We start from the raw sequence: 22541 nt of genomic DNA on the forward strand, positions 1-22541 counted from the left end.
CATGCTAGGAATGCGGGGTTAACTGCAAAGTGCGTGGCTACGGGTTTCCCAGAGCTGCTCTTCCCAGTAGGCCTCCCTTTCGGTGATGTCTGGAGCAAAAACAATACCACAATATAATCCTCTAGCAGCCAAGTGTAGAAAATTAAAAAGAAGGCTCACTAATCCAGACAGGAAAAGTCCTGATTTATTGCTCTAAGCTCTCTCACCGTAAAACGGCAGTGAAACAAAAACACCATTCTGTGGGATGAAGGGAGAGGAAATTTAGAGTTGGACAGAAAAAGCTGAAGGAAATGAAGGTGCCGGTGTGCCCTGAAAAGGAACTCTCCAAATATGCCACTGGTCACCATGGTGTTTCCAGGCCTCCCCACCGGCTTCCAGACTAAGGTGCTCGGCTTATGCTGAGCGCAGACCTCTCCTGGCTGACGGTGCTGCTGACTTCACCCGGGATCTTTCAGCCGCTCATGTCATCACCAGACCAGATCAGGGGACAATGGAAAGCTCAGCTGACAAGCTTGGGAGATGATGAAGAAGGCAGGGCAGAGTTCTGCTGCCCCACCACACGGGCTGATGAATGAAGCTTGGCCGTGTTGCTAAGGCCCGTGTGCCATCCTGCAGCCAAGGGGTGGGCCAGGAAGGGCTGCTCTCTCACTCCGGTTTCTAAATGCACTTTCAGATCAAGGCCTTCTATAAATACCACCAAGGTTGTCACCCCTGAACGTAGTCAACAGCCAAGGGATCACATTTAGAGCAAGCAGACCCATTGTCAGAAACAAACATTAGGTAGGTTGCACAGGGAAACGCAAACCAGACTTACTTGCTCTACGTCTCCTTTTTCCATCGCCAGTTCCTCCATCTCTGGTGCTGACTCATCTTCTAGGAAGGGATTGGTGGATGCAAGTGGAGACTCGAGTTTTTTCTGTTGATTAGATGTGAGAAACAGATAGGTATTTTCTGAGCGTGGTCAGTAGCTTTCCCCACTGATCTGCTTTTTCCAAGTCTCTCCAACAGCTACATCATGAAATCTGATCTAATGAGCAAAAACTGAGACAACCTGGACCACATGCTCACCTCCAGGCCTTCACACTGCTTTTTCCTCTTCCTGAAACCTTACTGCCTGCCCAACCCCAATCCCAAGCTGCCTAAAATTCTCCGTCATCCTTCAGTCTTCAAGTCAGAAGTCCCCTCTTCTGGGAAGCCTTTCTCACCTGTTAAGTCTGGGTTAGAAGTCCCAGTCACACGCTCCCATCACCCCGGTATGTCCCCTACCCAGGTATTTACTAAAATACCACAACTGCTCATTTATTTGTCTTCTCCCCACTAGCTTCTGTGACAGCAGGAATCACATCTGTCTCGTTTCTACCTCTGGTGTCTGGCATGTCATAGGTCTTCATAAATATGAATGAGTCAAAATGCCAGACGGGTTTGAATTCAAGAACAAACTATAGGACTTCCCTGGTGGTACAGTGGTTAAGAATCTGCCTGCCAGACATGGGTTCGAGCCCTGGTCCGGGAAGATCCCACATGCCGCAGAGCAAATAAGCCCGTGTGCCACAACTACTGAGCCTGCGCTCTAGAGCCCGCGAGCCACAACTACCGAAGCCCTCGTGCCTAGAGCCCATGCTCCACAACAAGAGAAGCCACCGCAATGAGAAGAGTGCGCACCGCAACGAAGAGTAGCTCCCGCTCGCTGCAACTAGAGAAAACCCGTGCGCAGCCACAAAGACCCAACACAGACAAAAATTTAAAAAAAATTTTTTTAAAGAAACTATAGAGCTAATCTTTTGTGTTCTAGATTACAGAGAGAAGTCCCTTTCCAAATAAGTCTCATTACAACAACCACAATAAAATCTTGAGAAAAATTAATCCCCAGCTCCTGAACGCGACCATTCTTTCAAAAGATATCGAGTGGGACCTTGGGCTAGCAGGAAAGCTGGAGGCAGGAGATGTGGGTTTTTAGCTCCAATGCTGCTGCGCTGGCCAAACCGTCTAGCTTCTCTGAGCCCCGGCGGCCCGATCTGCTGAATGAGGAGGATAGAGTTACAGGACTACTTGAGTGATTAAATGTGATAAAGCATGTGAAACCCTAGGAGAAGCACATGATACATATTACCGATGATGAGTCCAATGTGACAACAGAATCGAGGCAGATCTTTGGAATTTTTTACAAATTCTACCTCAGGATGTTATTTATGCCAGGGAGCTGGGCGTTCTAGCAGAAAGGGAACTAAGTGGACAAGCAGGATAAAAGGGACTGGCTGGTGCTGGGGAAGAGGGGAAGGGGAAAGGAATGACTCTCTGGAGACAAGAAGCTGGGTGGAGAGGAGTTTTTAAAAGTACTTATGACATTTGAGCATATATCAGTGGAGCAGCTTGAACTAATCCCTACGCCAAGAGGGAAGGCAGATGGACCACAGTGTGTGAATGACTTTGTCAAGTGCCAGGACATCAGCTGAAGATATTACCAAAAAAGAAAGAAAGAAAGAAAGAAAGAAAGAAAGAAAAAAAAAAAGAACCAACCAAACAACCCAGAAAAATAAAAACTTAAACACAAAAACAAAAACCACACCTGTGTCTGGTTTAGGCTTTAAGACAATTCCACTTACATTCATGTCAACTACTTAATTCTTGGCCAAAACACTTGGATGCTATTATGTAGCTAGATAGAGCCTTGGTGTATGAAGAAAGCCCTGTGATTAATGTATTAGCTCAAGGTAATCAGTAGTAGGACAATGATTTTTGTGGTATCCTCTGGAGAAACAATATGGTCTAAGAACCCAGCAAACATTTCAAATGTATACACTCCGAACTTTGGCTTCTTTGCCTGATATGGAAAAAAAATCCTTATAAATGTAAAGCAATTTACATTCATTTCCAAAATTAGGATAGTTTTAGAAGTGTTTCTTTGAAAGCCATATTTCTAAGTTTTAGTTGTCTCTGTGAGGGTTGCTGGTATTTTAGGGTGAGGGTGAGAAAGGAAATCTAAGCTTCAACAACAAGTTAAATTAGTTAATAGCACTGAATTCCTGATCCCACTGGCTCAAACAGTGGGTTTGGGGATCATACTGATGAGCTGAATCTCTATGATTCTGAGTCTTTCAGTCCTTTGGAGGTGTAAAGAGCAAGCCAGCAACTGAAGTGAAAAGCTTTGTTCAAAATCATTCAGCCACAGAAACAGGATATGAATTTTTGAACCAAACGTTCCTCATCTATCGCTAGGTCTACCAGGGTTGATAATAACGTCTCACAATTATATACAGATGGGCCTCATTTTAAAAACAATGTGTTACTGGAAATATGACAAAAAGGGGACATTGGTGAAGTGGACTGAGGGTGTTCCTGGGCTCCATGCTCACCGGTGGGGTATCCAACGGGTGGACATAAGTCATAAGAAGGAAACATAAAAGGCAACACTGAAAAAGCAGAGCAACGTTTCAGACAGTATAATGTGGGCTACTTGTTGGTGTCACCGGGTCAGGAGAGTCCCAAAAGGAAAGGTGTCTTTCCTATTCCCCCAGTCTCTCTCTAGTCGCGTACGGATGAGATTACCAGGGAGTCAGGGGCACTCAGGAACTTCTCGTTCATTTCAGGCACACACATTCCAACCAGGGACCAAGCTGATACCAGAAAAGGGATTCAGTCCTCCATTCACCCATTCGACAAAGGGATGTGCTGGGCACGACGGGGAAAGCAGGGAGCAAGGTAGACCACCCTCTGCCCTCAGGGAGCTTACAGTCAGGTGGAAGAGACAGGTTCTAACCAAATAATCACACAAGCATATGTGATTATTTGCAGGAAAAGCAAAGGTGATGAAAGGATGCAACAGAGGGTCACAGACAACTTCCCTGAGGAAACGACGTCTGAGCCAGAACTGAAGGATGCTCCACAGTTCAGTGTGGGAGGGGCACGGCATGGCCGGGGCTTTCTAGGCAAAGGGACCAGCACGTGACGCCATCCATTCCGTAGTCATGTGCTGAGCACCTGCTCAGCTCCAGGCACACTCTTAGGCACCGGAGATGCAGCACTGAGCAAGATAAAGAAGGGAGGCACTGCGATGAAAATACAACGTAGGAACTGGGCTGGGCTGTGGGTGAGGCTGGGGAACTGCTTCTTCATATGGCGATCCGAGAGGGCCCCTGTGAGGAGTGGATTTTTGAGCAGAGACTTGAATGAGGAGAAGGAGCCAGTCGGGCAAAGATCTGGAGAAGAGCATTCTCACCAGGGGGATCCCATGCAAAGGCTGGAATGAAAGGAGGACGGGGTGAGGGGGCGGGGCAGCCAGGACCCAATCACACAGCCTGTCATGGGCCGTGGGAAAGGTTAGGTTTTCTTCTCACGGCAACTGGGCAGTCACTGGGGTTTTTTGTTGTTGTTGTTGTTGTTTTGCGGTATGCGGGCCTCTCACTGTTGGGGCCTCTCCCGTTGCGGAGCACAGGCTCCAGACGCGCAGGCTCAGCGACCATGGCTCACGGGCCCAGTCGCTCCGCGGCACGTGGGATCTTCCCGGACCGGGGCACGAACCCGTGTCCCCTGCATCAGCAGGCGGACTCTCAACCACTGTGCCACCAGGGAAGCCCCACTGGGGGTTTTAAACAGGGCAGCGGTAGGATCCAATTTTAGAGTCTGAAGAGGTTGCTGCAGTGTGCCAGGTGGGGCTAATGTGGGAGTGGGCTAAGCTAGAGTTGTGGAGATGGAAAAAAGTGGCCAGACCTGGGGCATCTTTAGGAGAGAGAGTCAAGAGGACTTGGTGAGAGGGTGGATGTGAGGAGGAAGCAAAGAAAGGGATCGAGAGTCGTGCGCTTTCTGGCCCGAGCAACTGTGGGGCTGGCGCAACCACCGACTGAGGGACGGGGCTGGGTTCGCGCCCAGGCTCTACCACTTGGGTATGTGGCTTAACTTCTCCACGCTTCAGTCCTTCTAGCTGCAACGTGAAGGGATATCAACACCCGCTGCATGGAGCTGTCATGAGAATTAATGAGGTAACGCACGCAAAGCATGACTATGTCTATAGAGCAGCTTCACACAACGGTCGGCTCGTAGGGGAAGCTCAGCACATGGGGGCTGTCGTTAGTGTTTAATCTGAGTGGGCAAGTCACGAAGGCAGAACCGTGGCTGTGCCTCTCTCAGTGAAGCAACTCTCTGGAGGGAAAGAGCGGGGAGCACAGGACTTCGAAGACTCACAAAAAGAATTCTTTTTAATCACAAGTGAGATCCTGTCCCTACTATACCGTCTCTTTGGGAGCCCTCCAGGAAATGAAAGCAATGCACCCATCAAATTACAAGGCTTCACCCTTCTCCCCTAGTCTCCAGTGAAGCCGGCAAAGTAACGCCTGTACCACCATCCTATTGGCAAATATTATATTATAAAACCCTGAGGGGTGGACATAGACTCCTGCTATTTAGGGGGCCATGTTACTGCTCAGATTGATTTGCTGGGATAAAAGAACAAGTCTTTGCAGGGAGCCATCACCGGCACAACTCAGCCTTCTGTGCAAGGGCCCCTCGGGCGGAGACAACCAGACCGTGCTTCTCATTCCTGCTCTGCGGCTGTCAGAGCCCACAGAGAATTACAAGGTTAGGCTTAGATTTGAAAGAACTCAGATGACATATTCCATGAGCTCTGAGGCTGCTAAGAGAAACCGAAAATTTGCCGAGGAATGAACGACTTTCCAGTTTTAAAAGGATTCATTCTTTTTGCTGTGATGACAGTTGATTTCAAGTCCATACAGGAAGGAAACATTCTTCATTCGGCAAGTTAATTCCTACTAATTAAACCGCATGGGACTCCCCACACCCACCTTCAGAACCACAAGGGCCACGGGCCAGCCAAGCTGTCAAATTTACTTTTGGGAAGAGATGGTCAGGCTTTGGTCAGTAGTACATCCATATCTGGGTCTGCCTGCACACATGCCTTTCTGAGGCCTCAGCTGGACACTTCAAATTATCAAAGAAGGAATTCTGAAATTTAAGATGAATCTATTTCCTTTCTCTGGAGGAGAGAGCTTTCATTATGAGGGGAAAGTTCCACAATGTCTGCATTTCTCATTCCATAAACACTTTGCTCCAGCCCAGTTCCTGATTTGTTCTTAAAGAGATGGCTTGGAGGCTTCAGTTGATAGGACGGTAAGTCCAGGACTATTCACACCTGGTTTAACGTCACTGGAACCCCTCTTTTGCTCTTGGTACTACCATGTTCATATCTTATGTTGTGACAGTTATGCATAGGTTTCTTTCTCCTAATAGAACATAAGCACCTGTCTGATTCAATTTTTCATCTTTTCCCAAGGCCCTGCACCAAGACGGAACTTGAAAAACACTTGTGGATAAATGCTGATCACATGAGAAGCACTAAATAAAGTCCTCTTCAGACACATGGGCAACACTGTCTGTTTTTTGTAAAACAAACAAAAAAACCCGGTGTGTGTGTGTGTGCGCGTGTGCACGTGTATGCTTGGAAGAGTCTCAAATTATACCCCAAGTTGTTAAACAGTGCACATCTCTGGGGAGAGGGATTTAGAGTAATTGAGAAAGAAGAGATTGTTCTTTTAAAATTTATTTGAGCTTTAACAAGCATGTATTACTCTCTCCCTGTCTCTTTTTTTGGTAAACAAATTACATGAAACGTGAAGATGATTTATAACTAAACTCAGACAATATTTTCTAAAACCCTTGGTATTTTAAAATTGTGATATAATTAACATAAAATTCACCATTTTAAGGCGATTTTCACTTCAGTGCTTTCATAGAGGCTGAATATAATGTTTAACCTTAAATCTAACCGTCGAGTCCCTAATAAGGCATGTGGGCATAGTTAAATCATACCCAGACATTTGCTTTTAATTTCAAGGCATTTTAATTTACAGACTTTTTTTTTTTTTTTTTTTGGCCGTGCAGCACAGCATGTGGGATCTTAGTTCCCCAACCAGGGATCATACCCATGCTCCCTGCACTGGAAGCGCGGAGCCCGAACCACTGGACTGCCAGGGAAGTCCCTTAATTTACAGACTATTTTTTTAAAAATTATTTTTATTTATTATTATTATTATTATTTTGTGGTACGCGGGCCTCTCACTGCTGTGGCCTCTCCCATTGCGGAGCACAGGCTCCGGACGCGCAGGCCCAGCGGCTATGGCTCACGGGCCCAGTCGCTCTGCAGCATATGGGATCTTCCTGGACTGGGGCACGAACCCGTGTCCCCTGCATCAGCAGGTGGACTCTCAACCACTGCGCCGCCAGGGAAGCCCTACAGACCATTTAAAATCCCTCCTAAAGGGTCAGGAGTTTAGGCAATTAGCTAGAAGGCTTGGCAGCTCCCCTCCTCCAGTAACAGTTACAGCACAGGGTGTTATAAGCTTGCTGGGGCTGGAACAGTAAAAAACAAAACAAGCCCTGTCCTTAAGGCTATTTCAGTCTAGATTTCTCACAGATGTCAAATCGCATCTGTCAAAAAAAGAGCAAAAGATGATGCATCACATGGGTCAGTTAGGAAGGGCCTATCCCCTCTCAAGCTCACCCTCATTGTTTGACTGTCAATCAGTCACCAAGGGGCTTAAAGGGACCTGAGTGATAAAGTGAAGAGGGGGAAGGGCACAGGCCTGGGAGGGTCTCTGGTCAACTTGGCTCCTTGGCTGACTTCTTATCTGTTCTATAATCTTCCAAGGAATTTGCTAACTTTCTATGAAATTTGGCATATGTTAAAGGGTATTATGATATACTCTGGTTCATTTTGTAGTTCTGATACCCTGAAACAAAATGGTGACCACAAAAGATTTTCCAAAAAGTATATCCTGGGATCAAGGCACGACGGGGAGGAGACAAGGGGCAGCCAGTCTTCAGGCGGGGTATCCAGCAGCTGGCGTGGCCATCAGGCCAGGTGGCCCTCCTGGCCCAGGCCAGGCCAGCCTCTTCCCAACACCGTCTGTTGGGAGCATGGTCAGTGGTCATGACTAAACCCATCGGAGTCCCTGATGCTGAGGCTTACAGGCTACTGATGAAGGTGTGGCCCCAACTGCCCACAGCAAGGTGCTGGCAGGACCAGGGTCGGAGTGAACATCACCGACAGCGAGAAGCACGGCGTTCACATCTCCCCACAGCAGGGCTGCAGTGAACCAATCCTCCAAGACCTGGCCTGCCTTGTGGAAGAGGCCAGAGGGGTTCTGTTGCCTTTCTAGAAACTAATCTTTAAGGGAAAATCCTCACAGGTTATGGAGCAGCCGTGGTCAGGACTTGGAAAATGCAGAATGATCACCGGGTCACGATAACTGTGACAAAGAACAGTCTGGGGGAAGAGCTGACTTAAAGACGTTGAGTGACTTGGAGAAGTCTGTGCAGAAGACAGCTGACCAACTGGAGGGATGAATGAAAAGCTCCTGGCTCAGCAGGATTTCCTGGCCAAGGATCTGTAACCTGAAACTCTCTGCAAATTTTATAGGAGAGGCAAGCAACAGCTGAGCAACTGGAGGACATCTCTGTAAATCGATTATGCCAGAAAATTTCAAAACCAGAAGTCCAAAAAGGAAGGGATTGGCGGGAAAGGTTCAGGGGCTCCTAGCCACCATGAGTGGCACCGCAGAGTGCGGCACCCCCAGGAGATGGAAGGCTGCAGCCCAGGAGCGTGGCCCTGGCAGCAGGTGAGAGTGGAGGGGCTGGGCTGCCCCAAAGAACAGGTGCCTCCAGCCCTCTCCTTCCTCAGACAGAAGTTGGTTAACAGCTGACCAACTGCTGCTTTGACATTCCTATACCAGTTTTCCACAGAAAAAGCACTGTCTTTGCAAATTTACATTCAGCTCCTGCCTGTTTTTCATGGTCTCTACATGGTTACCCTGCACATTAGCCTCACCTGGTGTACAAGGGGCCTTCCCAGCCCACATTACTCTAGCTCTTTTGACCTTTGGGGCATTTCCTAGCACAGGTGAGACCTGACGTGTCCCAGGACAGCCCCGAGTTTACAAGGTCTCCTGGTCATCAGGTACCACAGGGCCGGCCATTCGTTCCCCTGAGACATTAGAGCTCCCGAAATGTAAAACCAAAATCACTAGGAAGAAGGGCCCAGCCAGGGGAAGGGAGGAATGGCTCAACACAGGTGTTTAGGACTGCTGTTCTTCACGCACTCTTCACGGGACACTTCCTGAACAGTGAGCCGGACTACAGGCTCCCGGAGCCCAACCCCGTGCACTACCCACCCTGCCCGGCGGGGAGCCGTGTGATGCAGGCGGCACAGCCAGCTGGGGCCTGTGCTCAACGCTCAAACCGCCTGGTCCCCAGGCAGATCCCTGGAGGGCTGAACCAGAGCCACACCGAGTCTCTGCTGGAAACCAGGCCCAAAGCACAGCGCGGGCAGGGAGGAGGGGAGCTCCGGCATGAGGACGTCAGGTGGCCGCTGAAGTCAACCAAATGCTTCTCAGGAGAGACACAAGCTTCTTTCCATAGCATCTGTGTGACCTGCTGCCTTTGGGGATTTGCATTTTCTTTAAGGGCACTTTCATTTGTCTCATGTACTATTTTTTTTTCCTTGTTAGTAAGAAGAAATCAATTTTGAACATGAGTTAACAAGCAGAGGAGCGTCCATATATCTGTATATATACATAGTTTTATTTGTTAAGTACGGAAAGAGTGCTTTGTGGTTCCCCGCATTTTATTTTAATGAGGTCACGCGTGGCCCTGAGTAGACAGGGTTTTATGGTCTTGCCTTAAAACTAAGCGCTGCCATCACCACGCTTCAGACCACTGCCCTGAGAGACCAGCTCCTTACGTGCCTACTCTGGGGAAGGCCTTGGGGGGCAGCAAAGAGGGGGTTCCAGTGAGGTCCCAGGATTTTATGACTGGCAGGGTGGGGGCCAGAGAAACTAGTAGAGGTGACGGGTGAGCAACAGAAAGGCACTCTAGGCCCAATCTCTGCCTTGCCCCTGCTTCAAGCACAATAGCTCAGAGTTTTCTATATGTGCCTATTAGCTGTGTGACCTCAAGTAAGTTTCAAATGCGTATTTCCTACAGTTGATGAAGCAAAGTGATGGACTGCAGGCAAACACACCTGGCATAGTGTGAGATACACAGTGGAGGTTCCCAAACTGTGAGCTCTTATTCTGTGTGGATCCCACATTACAGTTTGTTAGAAGGAAGAGATTAGACTCACAGACATTGAAAATAAACTTATGGTTACTAAAGGCGAAAGAGAGGGAGAGGGATAAATTAGGAATACGGGATTAACAGATACACACTACTATATATAAAATAAACAAGGACCTACTGTATAGCACAGAAAGCTATATTCAGTATCTTGTAATAAGCTACAATGGAAAAGAATCTGAAAAAGAATACATATTTGTATAAATGAATCACTTTGCTGCACATTTGAAGCTAACGCAACACTGTAAATCAATTATACTTCAATTAAAAAAGGAATGAGGGCTTCCCTGGTGGTGCAGTGGTTGAGAATCTGCCTGCCAATGCAGGGGACATGGGTTCGAGCCCTGGTCTGGGAGGATCCCACATGCCGTGGAGCAACTAGGCCCATGAGCCACAACTACTGAGCCTGCGCGTCTGGAGCCCATGCTCCACAACAAGAGAGGCCATGATAGTGAGAGGCCTGCGCACCGCAATGAAGAGTGGCCCCCGCTCGCCGCAACTAGAGAAAGCCCTCGCACAGAAACAGAGACCCAACACAGCCAAAAATAAATAAATAAATAAATTAATTAATTTTTAAAAAAAGGAATGAGGAGGAGGAGGAGGGGGAGGAGGGGGAGAGGGGAGGGGAGGGGGAGGGGAGGAGGGGGAGGGGAGGGGAGGGGGGAGGGGAGGGGGAGAAAGTTTGGAAGTCACTGGGCCATCTCCCTCATTTAAAAAAAATTGAAAAATAACGTTGTTAGACTATGTAAAAGCAAAGTTTAAAAAGTATGTAAATGCATTTATATAAGAAAAATTCAAACACATTACCAGAATAAAATGAAAAAAAATTCTTTGCTTCTTTACCTAGTCTCACTCCAACTTCCTTTCCCCAGAGACATCCATCCACTGTTATCATTTCCAGACCTTTTTCTTACCTATTTACATATATAAACATGCTTCTCACACAAATGGAATTGTACCATATATACTGGGCTGCAGCTTACATTTTGCACCTAATATATGTGAGAGGTTTTCTTTCTATGACAGCACATCTAGATCTATCCCCCATTCTACCACTTTCAAACTGCTATACCTATTCCACAGCATGAATTTACCATATTTTATTTAACCATTCTTCAGTGGTGAACATTGTAGAAATCGCCAACGTATTCTGCTTTTAAGGCTGCAGTTCACCTCTTTCTTGGTACATTTCCTCTAAACATATCCTAATTGTAATAAAACTCAAGAGTTGATAATGTAATAAGGTACTTGTGACTGAATAAGTAAGGCCTCTATGACTCACAGAATTACTAGTCTTTAAAATGGGGCCTATCCTTAGACAAAATGATGACAGGACATTCTAGAAACATGAAGTACTGCATAATAGACAAACAATAAATCCATACAGAGTATTCTGTATGACTATTTGCACAAATTCAGCAAAATCCCTGGGATGGGGGATTAAGCACTTGAGCCAACGGATGGAACCACCACAGTGTGAAAGACTGAAGTGAAGCCCACCCACCCAGGCCACTGATTTCCTGGTCCAGTCTCCCTTAGGACTGTCTTACCAGAGTTCCATCTGTCAGGGTACACCCGGAGAAGCGTTTTGCAAGAAACCCCTCAAAGTTAGTCGTTCTCTGAATAGCAAAGAGAAGCAATTTCACTTCAATTTCCTTAGCTCTGGTACGCATGATCTTGGCCAGTTCTGTCCTTCAAATAAAAGATATAAGAATGTTGTCAAACAAACTGATCATTCAAGATAAGACAAAGTAAGTGGCTTTAGCATATATTATAAAAAAAAAAGTATGTCGTCATTTCAAAACCTGACATCTATCATTAACTAAGTTTAATGCTCAGGGAATAGAAATACATATTCTAAATAACAATTTTTTTTTTTTTTTTTTTTGCGGTACGCGGGCCTCTCACTGTTGTGGCCTCTCCCGTTGTGGAGCACAGGCTCCGGACGCGCAGGCTCAGCGGCCATGGCTCACGGGCCCAGCCGCTCCATGGCATGTGGGATCTTCCCAGACCGGGGCACGAACCCGTGTCCCCTGCATCTGCAGGCGGATTCTCAACCACTGCGCCACCAGGGAAGCCCTCTAAATAACAATTTTAAGATGAAATTATCCACTAGTCAAAAAAAAAACTCAAGGATTATGGACATCAATTTGTTTACATGGGTACTACAATTTTTATCTTTAAACTTTTCAATAATTTGTTAATAAGATATATGAAGCATTTACTCAGTATTTTATAAAAATGCATATATTCTATATAATTTCACAAGTCATTAAGTACTGAATTACAAAGCCCTCCCTCTTCCAGAGAGCTCAATAATCACCTCTTCCACCAGACAGCAGAAGCCCTGGAAAGAGACGTGAGAGACAGGAATCCCCATGTGAAAAGTGACATGTACATGTCTGGGTGGTTCCTGCCTGTGAAGCTTATGTGACATTCAAGTGTCCCGTCTCGGAATGTTAAGTGGTAAGGGAGCAGTAACGCAAGAGTTCTTAGTAAGTACTGAGCTATGGGTCATCTTTCCTCATAAATAAATGACAAAAACCAAATAAAGAGTCTCTGAATTTATTTGAGAATTATGTATCTGTAGGATTTTAGGCAAAATTCGAATAATGAAAGCTTGGCAGCAACACTGCCATTAGCTGACGCAATAGCAGCAGATGTGTTGGCTTTTGGGTACTCCCAGTCTCCTGCGGACTTCATTTTTCACAGAAAATGAATTTTGCAAGTCACTGAACTGGAGGCTAAAGCACCACAACTACTGAGCCTGCGCTCTAGAGCCTGCATGCCGCAACTACTGAAGCGCATGTGCCTAGAGCCCGTGCTCCGCAACGAGAGAAGACACTGCAATGAGAAGCCTATGCACCACAATGAACAGAAGCCACCGCTCGACCCAACCAAAGAAAGCCCACATGCAGCAATGAAGACCCAATGCAGCCATAAATAAATAGATAAATAAATAAATTTATTTTTTTAAAAAAGAAAAGCAGAACAATGATGGAGGTATTCTCACTGCACATTGATATAGGTGATACAGACACATGGGAAAATGTGGGGCAATGAACCACTACAGGGAAATCTGGTTGATGAGCTTTTAGTTGATTAAGAAGGCAGGCTGTTCAAGGCAAGGGCGAGGCTATAGGAAAGTCCTAGAGCAAAGATAAGAGCAGACATAGCTGCTGTGTTGGGTGTATTTTACTCTTAAGGCAAAACAAACACAAAAGCAAGTGCTCTGGCTACAGTCTACTGGCCCAGGGCTTCTCATGTAACCTTTTCCATGTCTCCTTATCAAGTGTTTACCTTGCCTTCACAAAAGGCTCTCTCCTCTAGGGTTAGAACTCTAAAGTTGGAGAAGGTGGGATATGGCTACAGCTGGAGTTTGGGACTTGGTTTTGGGTACATAAAATCTGACTTTCAAAAGGAAAGGAGTCGTCTGAAGGGAGTCCAGCAGAGGTGAAGACATTCTCATTAAAATGATGACTTTCAAACAAACAAACCAAAAAAGGTGGGAGTGGTACCAAATCCACAAGACAACACAGAGCCTGTAGAGACTGGGGGATTGGTTTCAATCAACTGGTTTCAACTGATTTCAATCAACACCAAAACCAGTAGAGAGTTGGCATCTACCTTGTGATGTGGCAAAATTCTACTGCAATCCTCTCCGCCATGTACCACTCACGCGGGAACATCCGGCCATATTTCTCCTCGTAGTCCACAAGCTGGCGCTTGATCCAGGCATAGCGCCGGTCAATTTTGTCCAGCCAGGCAACCTTGGGGAGGCAGGGAACAAAATCCACCCCAGTGCTTAGAAGTAGTATTTACAGTTCAAGGAAATAAGCAAAAACATAGAACCAAGAAAAACAAAACCTATTTCTCACGGTTTCAGAGTCTAGGCTACTTTTTTTTTACTTGATCCAGAGGTTCTTAACCTGGGGTCTATGATTGGGCTTCAGGGTTCTACAAACTTCCTGAAACTGTATGCAAAGTTTTATGCATAGGTGCATTTTTGGGGAGAAGATCTGTAGCTCTCATTAATTTCTCCAAAGGGTCAGTGACCCCAAAATGGTTAAGAATTGCTGAACTGTACAGTCAGCCCCTAGGATTCACGGTCCAACAATCAACATTTTAAGACAGTAACACTAATAAAATATAAATCACAGACTTGAGAGCAATCAATTTTCAATAAAATTCAAACATAACAGGGCTTCCCTGGTGGCACAGTGGTTAAGAATCTGCCTGCCAATGCAGGGGACACGGGTTCAATCCCTAGTTCTGGGAAGATCCCACATGCCGCGGAGCAACTAAGCCCATGCGCCACAAGTACTAAGCCTGCACTCTAGAGCCTGTGTGCCACAACTACTGAGCCTGCAAGCCACAACTACTGAAGCCCGAGTGCCTAGAGCCCGTGCTCCGCAACAAGAGAAGCCACTGCAATGAGAAGCCTGCGCACTGCAACGAAGAGTAGCCCCCTATAGCCACAACTAGGGAAAGCCCACGTGCAACAACAAAGACCCAATGCAGCCAAAAATAAAATACATAAAATAAATTTTAAAATAAATTAATAAATTCAAATGTAACATCTGATCTCCTTTGGTCAATACTTACATCTTGGTTTTCTTGAAAAAGTACTAGATACTCTGACAGATGCTGTTTAATAAACTTTTTGATGATTTCCTGTTTGATTCTGGGGTCCAAAATATTAGCAACCAGACAAGCATCTCGTAGGACATTGCTGGGTCCTCCTGGCCTCTGGTAAAACAAACAACACACACCAGTTCAAAAGCCAGAAATGACCTTTAAATCTTATGGCCTCTGACAGCTGCTGCTTCTTGTTCTACTCATGATGTTATTATTACTTCCACTCCCCTGACACTCATTCTTGTGCTGTGGATGGATATTTTAGTTACTTGTTCCTTGATGAAAGAATCATTAAGCTAGTGTGTAGTAGCCAATATAAAAGCTACTCCATGAATCAGCAATGAGACATTTTAGAAACAGGGCCAGCAATGATGGTAGAAACTTTTGCTATCTGAACTGAAGTCACCTTGCTGAAGAGCCCTAAAAATCAGGATGATACCAGTCTCACTCCACACATGCCAGTTTCCCCTGATTCTAACCTTGGATTCCTGTTCCTAAGGTGCTATATTTGTGCCAAACAGTGTGCTGGCATTTAAAACCTAAACCCAGGTTCTAAACCACCAGCTTTGGGCTTCCCTGGTGGCGCAGTGGTTGAGAGTCCGCCTGCCAATGCAGGGGACACGGGTTCCCGCCCCAGTCCAGGAGGATCCCACATGCCGCGGAGCGGCTGGGCCCTTGAGCCATGGCCGCTGAGCCCGCGCGTCCGGAGCCTGTGCTCTGCAATGGGAGAGGCCGCAACAGTGAGAGGCCCGCGTACCGCAAAAAAAAACCCAAAATACAATAAACCACTAGCCTTGTCCCACTGATAGTCAACCACGCAGACAGGCAGCCAAAGGTAAAATATTATGATACTGGCCCCTTGACCTGAAAAAAAACAGTAAAAGTAACTATCAAGGGGCTGTATTGATACATCATGGTGGGAAGGCCTTTGTATTACTGAAGGCAATTCAGTCTCGCTGACCCTTTCTTTATAGCAACTCACTGAATGAACACGGCTGGCTGAGTGGGCTATAGTGAAAAGAACACTTGGCATCTGCTCTTGGCTTGGCTAAATAGCCACATAGCTTTGGCACAATTATTGACACTCATCTGAAATATAAGTGAAAAAAAATAATGGACTTTAACTAGGTGATGATTAAGGGTCTTCCAAATCTATATGACTTTTTTTTTGTCAATTCTGTCCAATTTATCCACCTCAACTAAAGTTCAAGAGTTTCCTAAGTGTTACCTAAGCTGCCCGAGAGCTAAATTGTTAAAATTCTGACTTGCTCCGTGCTGAGTGGCTGTTCTGCCATTCACTGAGCACCCTGACTGCTCAACTCTGGCTTCTAGATGAAAATGTTTGATCTGACAGAGAAGTCACAAAAGCCAAAACCTATGGGCTCATGGGTTCAGAGTTTTTCATTTAAAAAGGACCTAATAGGTAACCTTTGGGTAATTTTTTTTAAAAAAAATCTTTATTTCCATTTGTGAAATAGTAATAATAACACAAGACCTTTAAGAGAAGTCAACAGTCATTCAGAAGGAAAAAAGAAAACTCTTAAAAAAAAGTCGCCCAGACAGAGAAAAGGGAAGCAAGTTGTTAAAGAAAACCATTTTTCACCTCATCTGCCTCGTGGGGTCTGAGAAAAAGATATAATGTAGGTCAACATTATTTTTTTCTAAATGATAAAGCTGGGTTTCATCCACATTTTTCTGAAACTTCTTAAAACCAGGGTGAACAGCAGAGTATAGTACAGCAGGCCCTGGACTAAGAAGAGGCTAGTGTTTGTAATTTGTGAATACTGTACAACCCCTTTTTACAGGACAGCTTTCCAATATCCACTCCCCACACTTACAGCAAATGAGTAAGGAAGATGAAGTCCGCAAAGGAACGTGCTTTACACATAAAATACCTGATTGCTAGAAGTCAGCCAGAATATGTGACATTAAAATCAGAGGCAGGTTTCCTGTAGACGGTAATCTACAAAGCTGGGGCCGCTACCCCCACCTACTTCCTAAGTTTCTTTTATGAGGCGCAAAGAAAAGCGATTAAGATATTTCCAGTTACTGAATTATAGAGCAGATCCAGGAAACGTTCCTTGGCTCGGTGAATGAATATATATCCCCCATCTCCACCCACCAAGTGCTGCTTGCCGGCGTGTGCTTTGGGTCACTTCTGTGCTGCATAGTTCTCCTGAAATAGCTCAAATAATATAGAGGGGAGAAAAGCTTCTGAGGGTTCTTCTCACCCCAACACATGCAAAGCATTAAGATTATGTCTGCTACAATTTGCAGGATGGAGCTGAAGGCAGTTACCCTGGCACAGTGACGGCCAAGTGAGGCAAAGCTTGTTACATGAGAAGTGTAACCAATAGCTCACAAGTGAAATACTGTGGGCTTTGCAGACACAATACAAACAGCTATGCTACCAGTGAGAGCTAAAGGGATTAATCCCAAAGAACAGGATCATTAAAAGCCAGCCTCCTAACTGTGTCACTCCGAGAGTTACATAAGCCTGGGGACGTTCCTCCCAGTTGTCTCTTTACCAAACTGAAACCAAAAAGTTATATAATGATCCTAAAAAACACTGCGTCTTGAAAAAAATTTTTATTATTATTTTTTTAAAACATAGCTATGAGAAAAAGAAGGAATTTACCAGGCAGACATCTTGGGTTTGACACACATTAAATTAAACTGAAACAAATCTTCACTTTTTGATGCTGGGAGGACAGATGGGGAATCAATTGTTGCTCTGGGATATTTAAAATCAAGGATGGTCTCATTACCCTGAACCTCTAGCAAACAGAGGTTATGGCTGCTGGCAAACACTTTTGAAATGGTAAATGAACAGTAACTACAGTGAGTGTGCATCAGGCACAAATGGTGATAATATCCAAAGACTGAAGGGAAAATGCAAAACAATACCTTGGTACCCTGGGAAGGAAATGCTTCTTCGAAATCGGCCAGGATTTGCTGTCCTAACTCGGTCTGGGCAGCCTTCACTCTGCAGGGAAAAGAGAACATATCATTGCCTGGGATAAATTTCCAAATGTCCATAAGTAATTATGCACAGATCCGTAGGGGTTAGAACTGTTGAAGTCTTTAGGGATCATCCAGGAAGAGGGGAGGGGTGGCTAGATAAGAGAGGTCACACATTAGTTAGCAGCATGTTTATGACCAGGACCCAGGCATCGGATTCATGCTCACTACGGATTTTCCACATCCCAAAGTTCTCCTAGGCCACCTCTCACCCGTTGTGAGGTAGTATATGTTAATCTTTACAAAATGTCATTAGGGGGTAGTTATGCTGCAGGAAAATGCTATATAATAATGCCCAAATCACATATAAATCCATTTCGGGTTACTGGTATAACTACTTTCCAGCTCCATGGAGTACAGGATGGGAGGAGGGCTCCACAGTGCTTCAGAGTCGCTGTGTTTTCAACCCGCAAACTAATATCAGGATTCCAAGTTTTAACAAGAGAACAAAAAGAATGTTTTCTAAAGTAAAAAAGATCCAAATGATAAAATGAGCTGCTGATTAAGGGTGAAGGCCACTGAATGAAGATTTAAGTTCTCTCAGAAGACAGTGAAGATGAGAACTGAGTTATCCTGAACATGAGTTAGAACAGGGAAGTCGGTCCTGAACATGGTGGTTTGTATGGAAGCGAGGAGCTCAAGAAATACTTGACAGCTGAGAGGAAAGAGGAGGAAGAAGAGCAGCTGGGAGGGGAAAGGAGCTACGGGTCAGCCTCCTGCGAGGAGCCTGTCCTCCACCAGCCCCAGGAGTTGAATGCCTCCCACCAGCCATCCTCAGAGCTGGACGGCCCTGAGCCTGAGGCAAATATTTTATCTTTGCTAAAAGCACCGTAAAATAACGTTCTTCCTTTTTTGGTCTCCACCCTGTTACTTTGGAATTAACTTTATGAAGTTTCTAGAAATAGCCAACAGCTCAAAACCACAGTTTCTTTGGCTACTAGGCAGTGCCTGGCGACGTACTCAGATTTTTTTTTTTTAATGAGGGGATAGTCAGGACCCAAAACAGTTTGGTTTTTCTATGGCATAGTTATAATTATGCCTTATTCCAAATACTTTCCAGGGTTTTTCCACCATCTTCAAAACTTGTAAAACCACTCTTATAGGTGGGTTTGCAGCCTCTTTAGTCACTTTCCGAGGGGGTTAGAAATGACAGAGTTAAGGCTATCAGCAGAGGAGCCCCCAAGGCAGAATCAGGGCCATCCATCTACAGTTGCCCAGTGGACCACAGGAAACATTCCTTGAGTGTGAGCTCTGACAGGACAGAAGAGAACATGCTTTTGTTAAACCATTGCCTCCAAGGTCTTATGACTCCACATAACGGGCCAGGCAGACAGACTGCCCTGGTGCCAGGTCACAAGACGGAGCTTCCAGAGCCTCAGGCCCCTCTGTTCCTCCTCTCCCCTTGGCAGCGCACAGAGAGCACAGGTTCCCTCCTAAGCCACAGGATCATTCCTGGAGGGGGAGCTCCAACCCTGCCAGGGACAGTCACAGTCTTATTCTCAGGGCTCCTGAGCACTTCAGTGGTAAAGATGGTCCCGGCTCTCCCTCTGTCACCCTACCCAGCCCACCATCCCCTAACTCCATGTTCTTAACCAGATTTGAAATTGGGGTGCCTGAGGTAACATGGATGGACCTAGAGATGATCACACTAAGTGAAGTAAGTGAGAAGGAGAAAGACAAATACCATATGCTAACACATATATGTTGAATCCAAAATGACACAAATGAACTTATCTATGAAACAGAAACAGACTCACAGACATAGAGAACAGACTTATGGTTGCCAAGGGGGAGGAAGGGTGGGGGAGGGATGGATTGGGAGTTTGGGATTAGCAGGTGCAAACTATTATATTGGGTAAGTTCATCCACATTTTTCCGTAAGATCTTATGAACTTTTTGGCCAACCCAATACATAGACTGGATAAACAACAAGGTCCTACTGTATAGCACACAGAACTATATTCAATATCCTGTGATAAACCGTAATGGAAAAGAATATGAAAAAGAATGTATATACATGTATAACTGAATCACTTTACTGTCAGCAAAAAATTAACACAACATTGTAAATCAACTATACTTCAATAAAATCCATTAAAAAAAAAAAAAGAAATTGGGTGCCTGAAAAGACAACCAAAGCCTATGATAAATACAGAAGTACCAGGCTGTGATTTGCAGACACCCTTGCCTTCTTCTTCAATCCATTCCCAAGGTCACCTCTTGAGATAGTCTAGACTTAGCTGTGCCACTGGTGAGCTACGTGTAATCCTAATTAAGCCATTTCCCCCATGTGGGCCACGACTAAGAATGGTTGCGAAATCAGAGGGTGGGGATGGAGGCCTGGACTAGATGCCTTTCAGTATCCGCTCCAATACTGACTATTCTACCACACCCGTCTTACAGCGCTAGCTGGCAATGGCATCCATCTTTACAGGTGACTGGAAGTCGGATGTTTAATAAATGTTAGAGCAGAATAAGAAGCTTTTGCACATAAATGTTTCCAAGCATAGTTCCTGAAGTATCTACCAGTGACTCAGATGAAAGAGAAACCATTTCCCTTCCTGACAATAATGATGGTATCTATAAACCCAAACCATGATCCATGTACTTTCAGGGTAAGATGTGAAGAGTAGTCTTTACAATCAGTTGCCTGAGCAGGATCCTAGAAAGACGTCAACATACTTAAAAGAACACAGCTTCGGTCTCACTCCTTTATACTCCTTCCTCTTCCAAAGATGAAAAGTAAGTTCCTACTGGGAAGAGATGGATCAACAGACTCTGTTAGCGGAGCATATATGTGAGCTCAGCTACCAAGACTTCCTAGTCATCCTTATGAAAATCAATCTACCACAACTAGAGAAGAGGGGAAATAACAATGCCTCCTGGCATCCAAATAAGCTCGGCCTGGTTGGGTGGTGACAACTCGGTGTCGACCACTCTTAGGAGGTGAAAGATTCCCTGTGCTGCCTGGAAATGAAGGTGAACCAACTGCCTCCTAGCATCCTCCACGCCATGTGACCAAGGGTTGTTCAAGGGCGCCATTCCCTAAATGTGCTATCAGATTTCCTAAGGCGTGGCAGCAGAGGGACAGCAAACTATGAAAACCACTTAGACGTTTACAGATAAAATAACCCTGATGCTTCCAATACCTTGTGAAGGACAGTCCTAAAGAAAATACCCTCAATGATTCGCAATAAACTGACCTCTCAAAATACGGAGTCTGTGCCAGACAGAATGGTTAGTCAGTCAGATTAGTCAGACGCTCCATCTCCAAACAGACAGACTCTCAACCCAGAATCTTAGAGTGACTCAGTGGGATGCTTTGAGATCATCAAGTACAACCCTTACACTTTCTTTTGAGATTTAAGTTCTTTCTGTCATAGTCACACAGCTAGCCAGGCCTTTTCTTTCTTTCTTTTTTTTTCAAATTTTATTGAAGCATACTTGATTAGCCAGCCCTTTTCATTCTCCACTTCAGTTTCTTTGATCACTAAGCCATGTGATCCCCTCAACCTGCCAAGTACCTGTCATGTATAAGAGGTTAGAAATAGCCCTGAAAAATATGTTTCAGTTCAAAGCTTTCATGGGTTTCAAGAGAATGCAAAAATCTTCCATTCTTCCTCAGGAAATACTGACTGATTACTAGACACATTTGCTTTCATGGATATTCTTAAGCCAGAGGATCTGAAATGTAAAGATGACATTAAAGAAAAAAAATCTTTCCTTCAACTCTACATTAACGTTTAAGCATTTTCCAGAAGGGTAGTTGGAAGAAACAGCTATATTCAAATCAAAGCCTATGAACTTCTTATTTCAAATGTACAGGCAAAGATTTCAGAACACAACCCTTTGTATGACTCCCACAGTTTACAGACAGCAAGCTCTTAAGTTAGAGAACCTAAAGCAGCGTGCAGGATGTAACTCTCCTGCCTTCTCCCCTCCCCCCAAACAAACAAGCTATTTCTATCATTTCCAGATGGTTCTACCATCACTATGTAAACATAAGGGAGGAATATTCACCAGAAATGATGCTAAAAAGAAGTCTGGACTTTCCTCAAATTTTTAGTACCTCTTGAAAAAGAACTGGAGTCAGACACTGGAAACGAGAGATTCCTTCCCTTCCATTATTTTTCGCATTACTTAATAGTATATATTCTCTATTAATCAACACTTTTTTTTTTTTTTTTGCAAATAGAAGTTGTGAAATGAACTAAAAGAAAAGTAAATCCTCCTGTGTTTGCAGCAACCCTACATGATAATGAGTGGCTGGAGCACCAAACTATACTGATAGAATGTTATCTTTTTCTATTTCTAAGGGGAGTGTTATTACAGCAGTGATCACAAAGTTCCTTCAAATTTATAAAACCACTTCTTTGAAAAAAATGTTAAAAGGCAAGGAATCCTAAAAGAGTGCATTCTCTTGTTTGTCCCTATGGTGCTTTTTTATAACTAAAATTCAGTTCTGCCACATTCCTGCCACTCAGCAATGCCCATCTCACGGAGCCAATCGGTAACCAACTCTTCCCCACATCTCCTTGACCTCAGAGTCACCGTCAATGGTATGGTCTTCATCTTTTCTAATCCAGAACATAGCCCCAACCGCCAGTCTCTTGTACCTATAACCCACAAGAGTTTTACAAAATACAAATGAGACCATGCCTCTCCCCTTAACATCTTTTATTGTCCACAAGATGAAGAACGGATCCTTTAGCGAGGCATATAAAATCTGACCCTGCCTACCTAGACAGACTGTCACCCTC

The 22541-nt window shown here is 45.0% G+C and overlaps 1 protein-coding gene across 1 annotated transcript in view; it reads right to left on the reverse strand.

Moving 5' to 3' along the window:
- The window catches only part of VPS53 (VPS53 subunit of GARP complex), a 129467-nt gene that overhangs the window by 60957 nt on the left and 45969 nt on the right, over positions 1-22541 (reverse strand). The window contains exons 8-12 of the mRNA XM_060082862.1: positions 17668-17746; positions 14728-14871; positions 13750-13892; positions 11673-11814; positions 815-916 (exon numbers count right to left, since the gene is read on the reverse strand). Of these exons, the coding sequence (XP_059938845.1) occupies positions 815-916; positions 11673-11814; positions 13750-13892; positions 14728-14871; positions 17668-17746 (610 nt within the window). The remainder of the gene's footprint in view (positions 1-814; positions 917-11672; positions 11815-13749; positions 13893-14727; positions 14872-17667; positions 17747-22541) is intronic.

This window comes from Mesoplodon densirostris, chromosome 18, assembly GCF_025265405.1.
Source record: "Mesoplodon densirostris isolate mMesDen1 chromosome 18, mMesDen1 primary haplotype, whole genome shotgun sequence".
Lineage (NCBI taxonomy): Eukaryota > Metazoa > Chordata > Mammalia > Artiodactyla > Ziphiidae > Mesoplodon > Mesoplodon densirostris.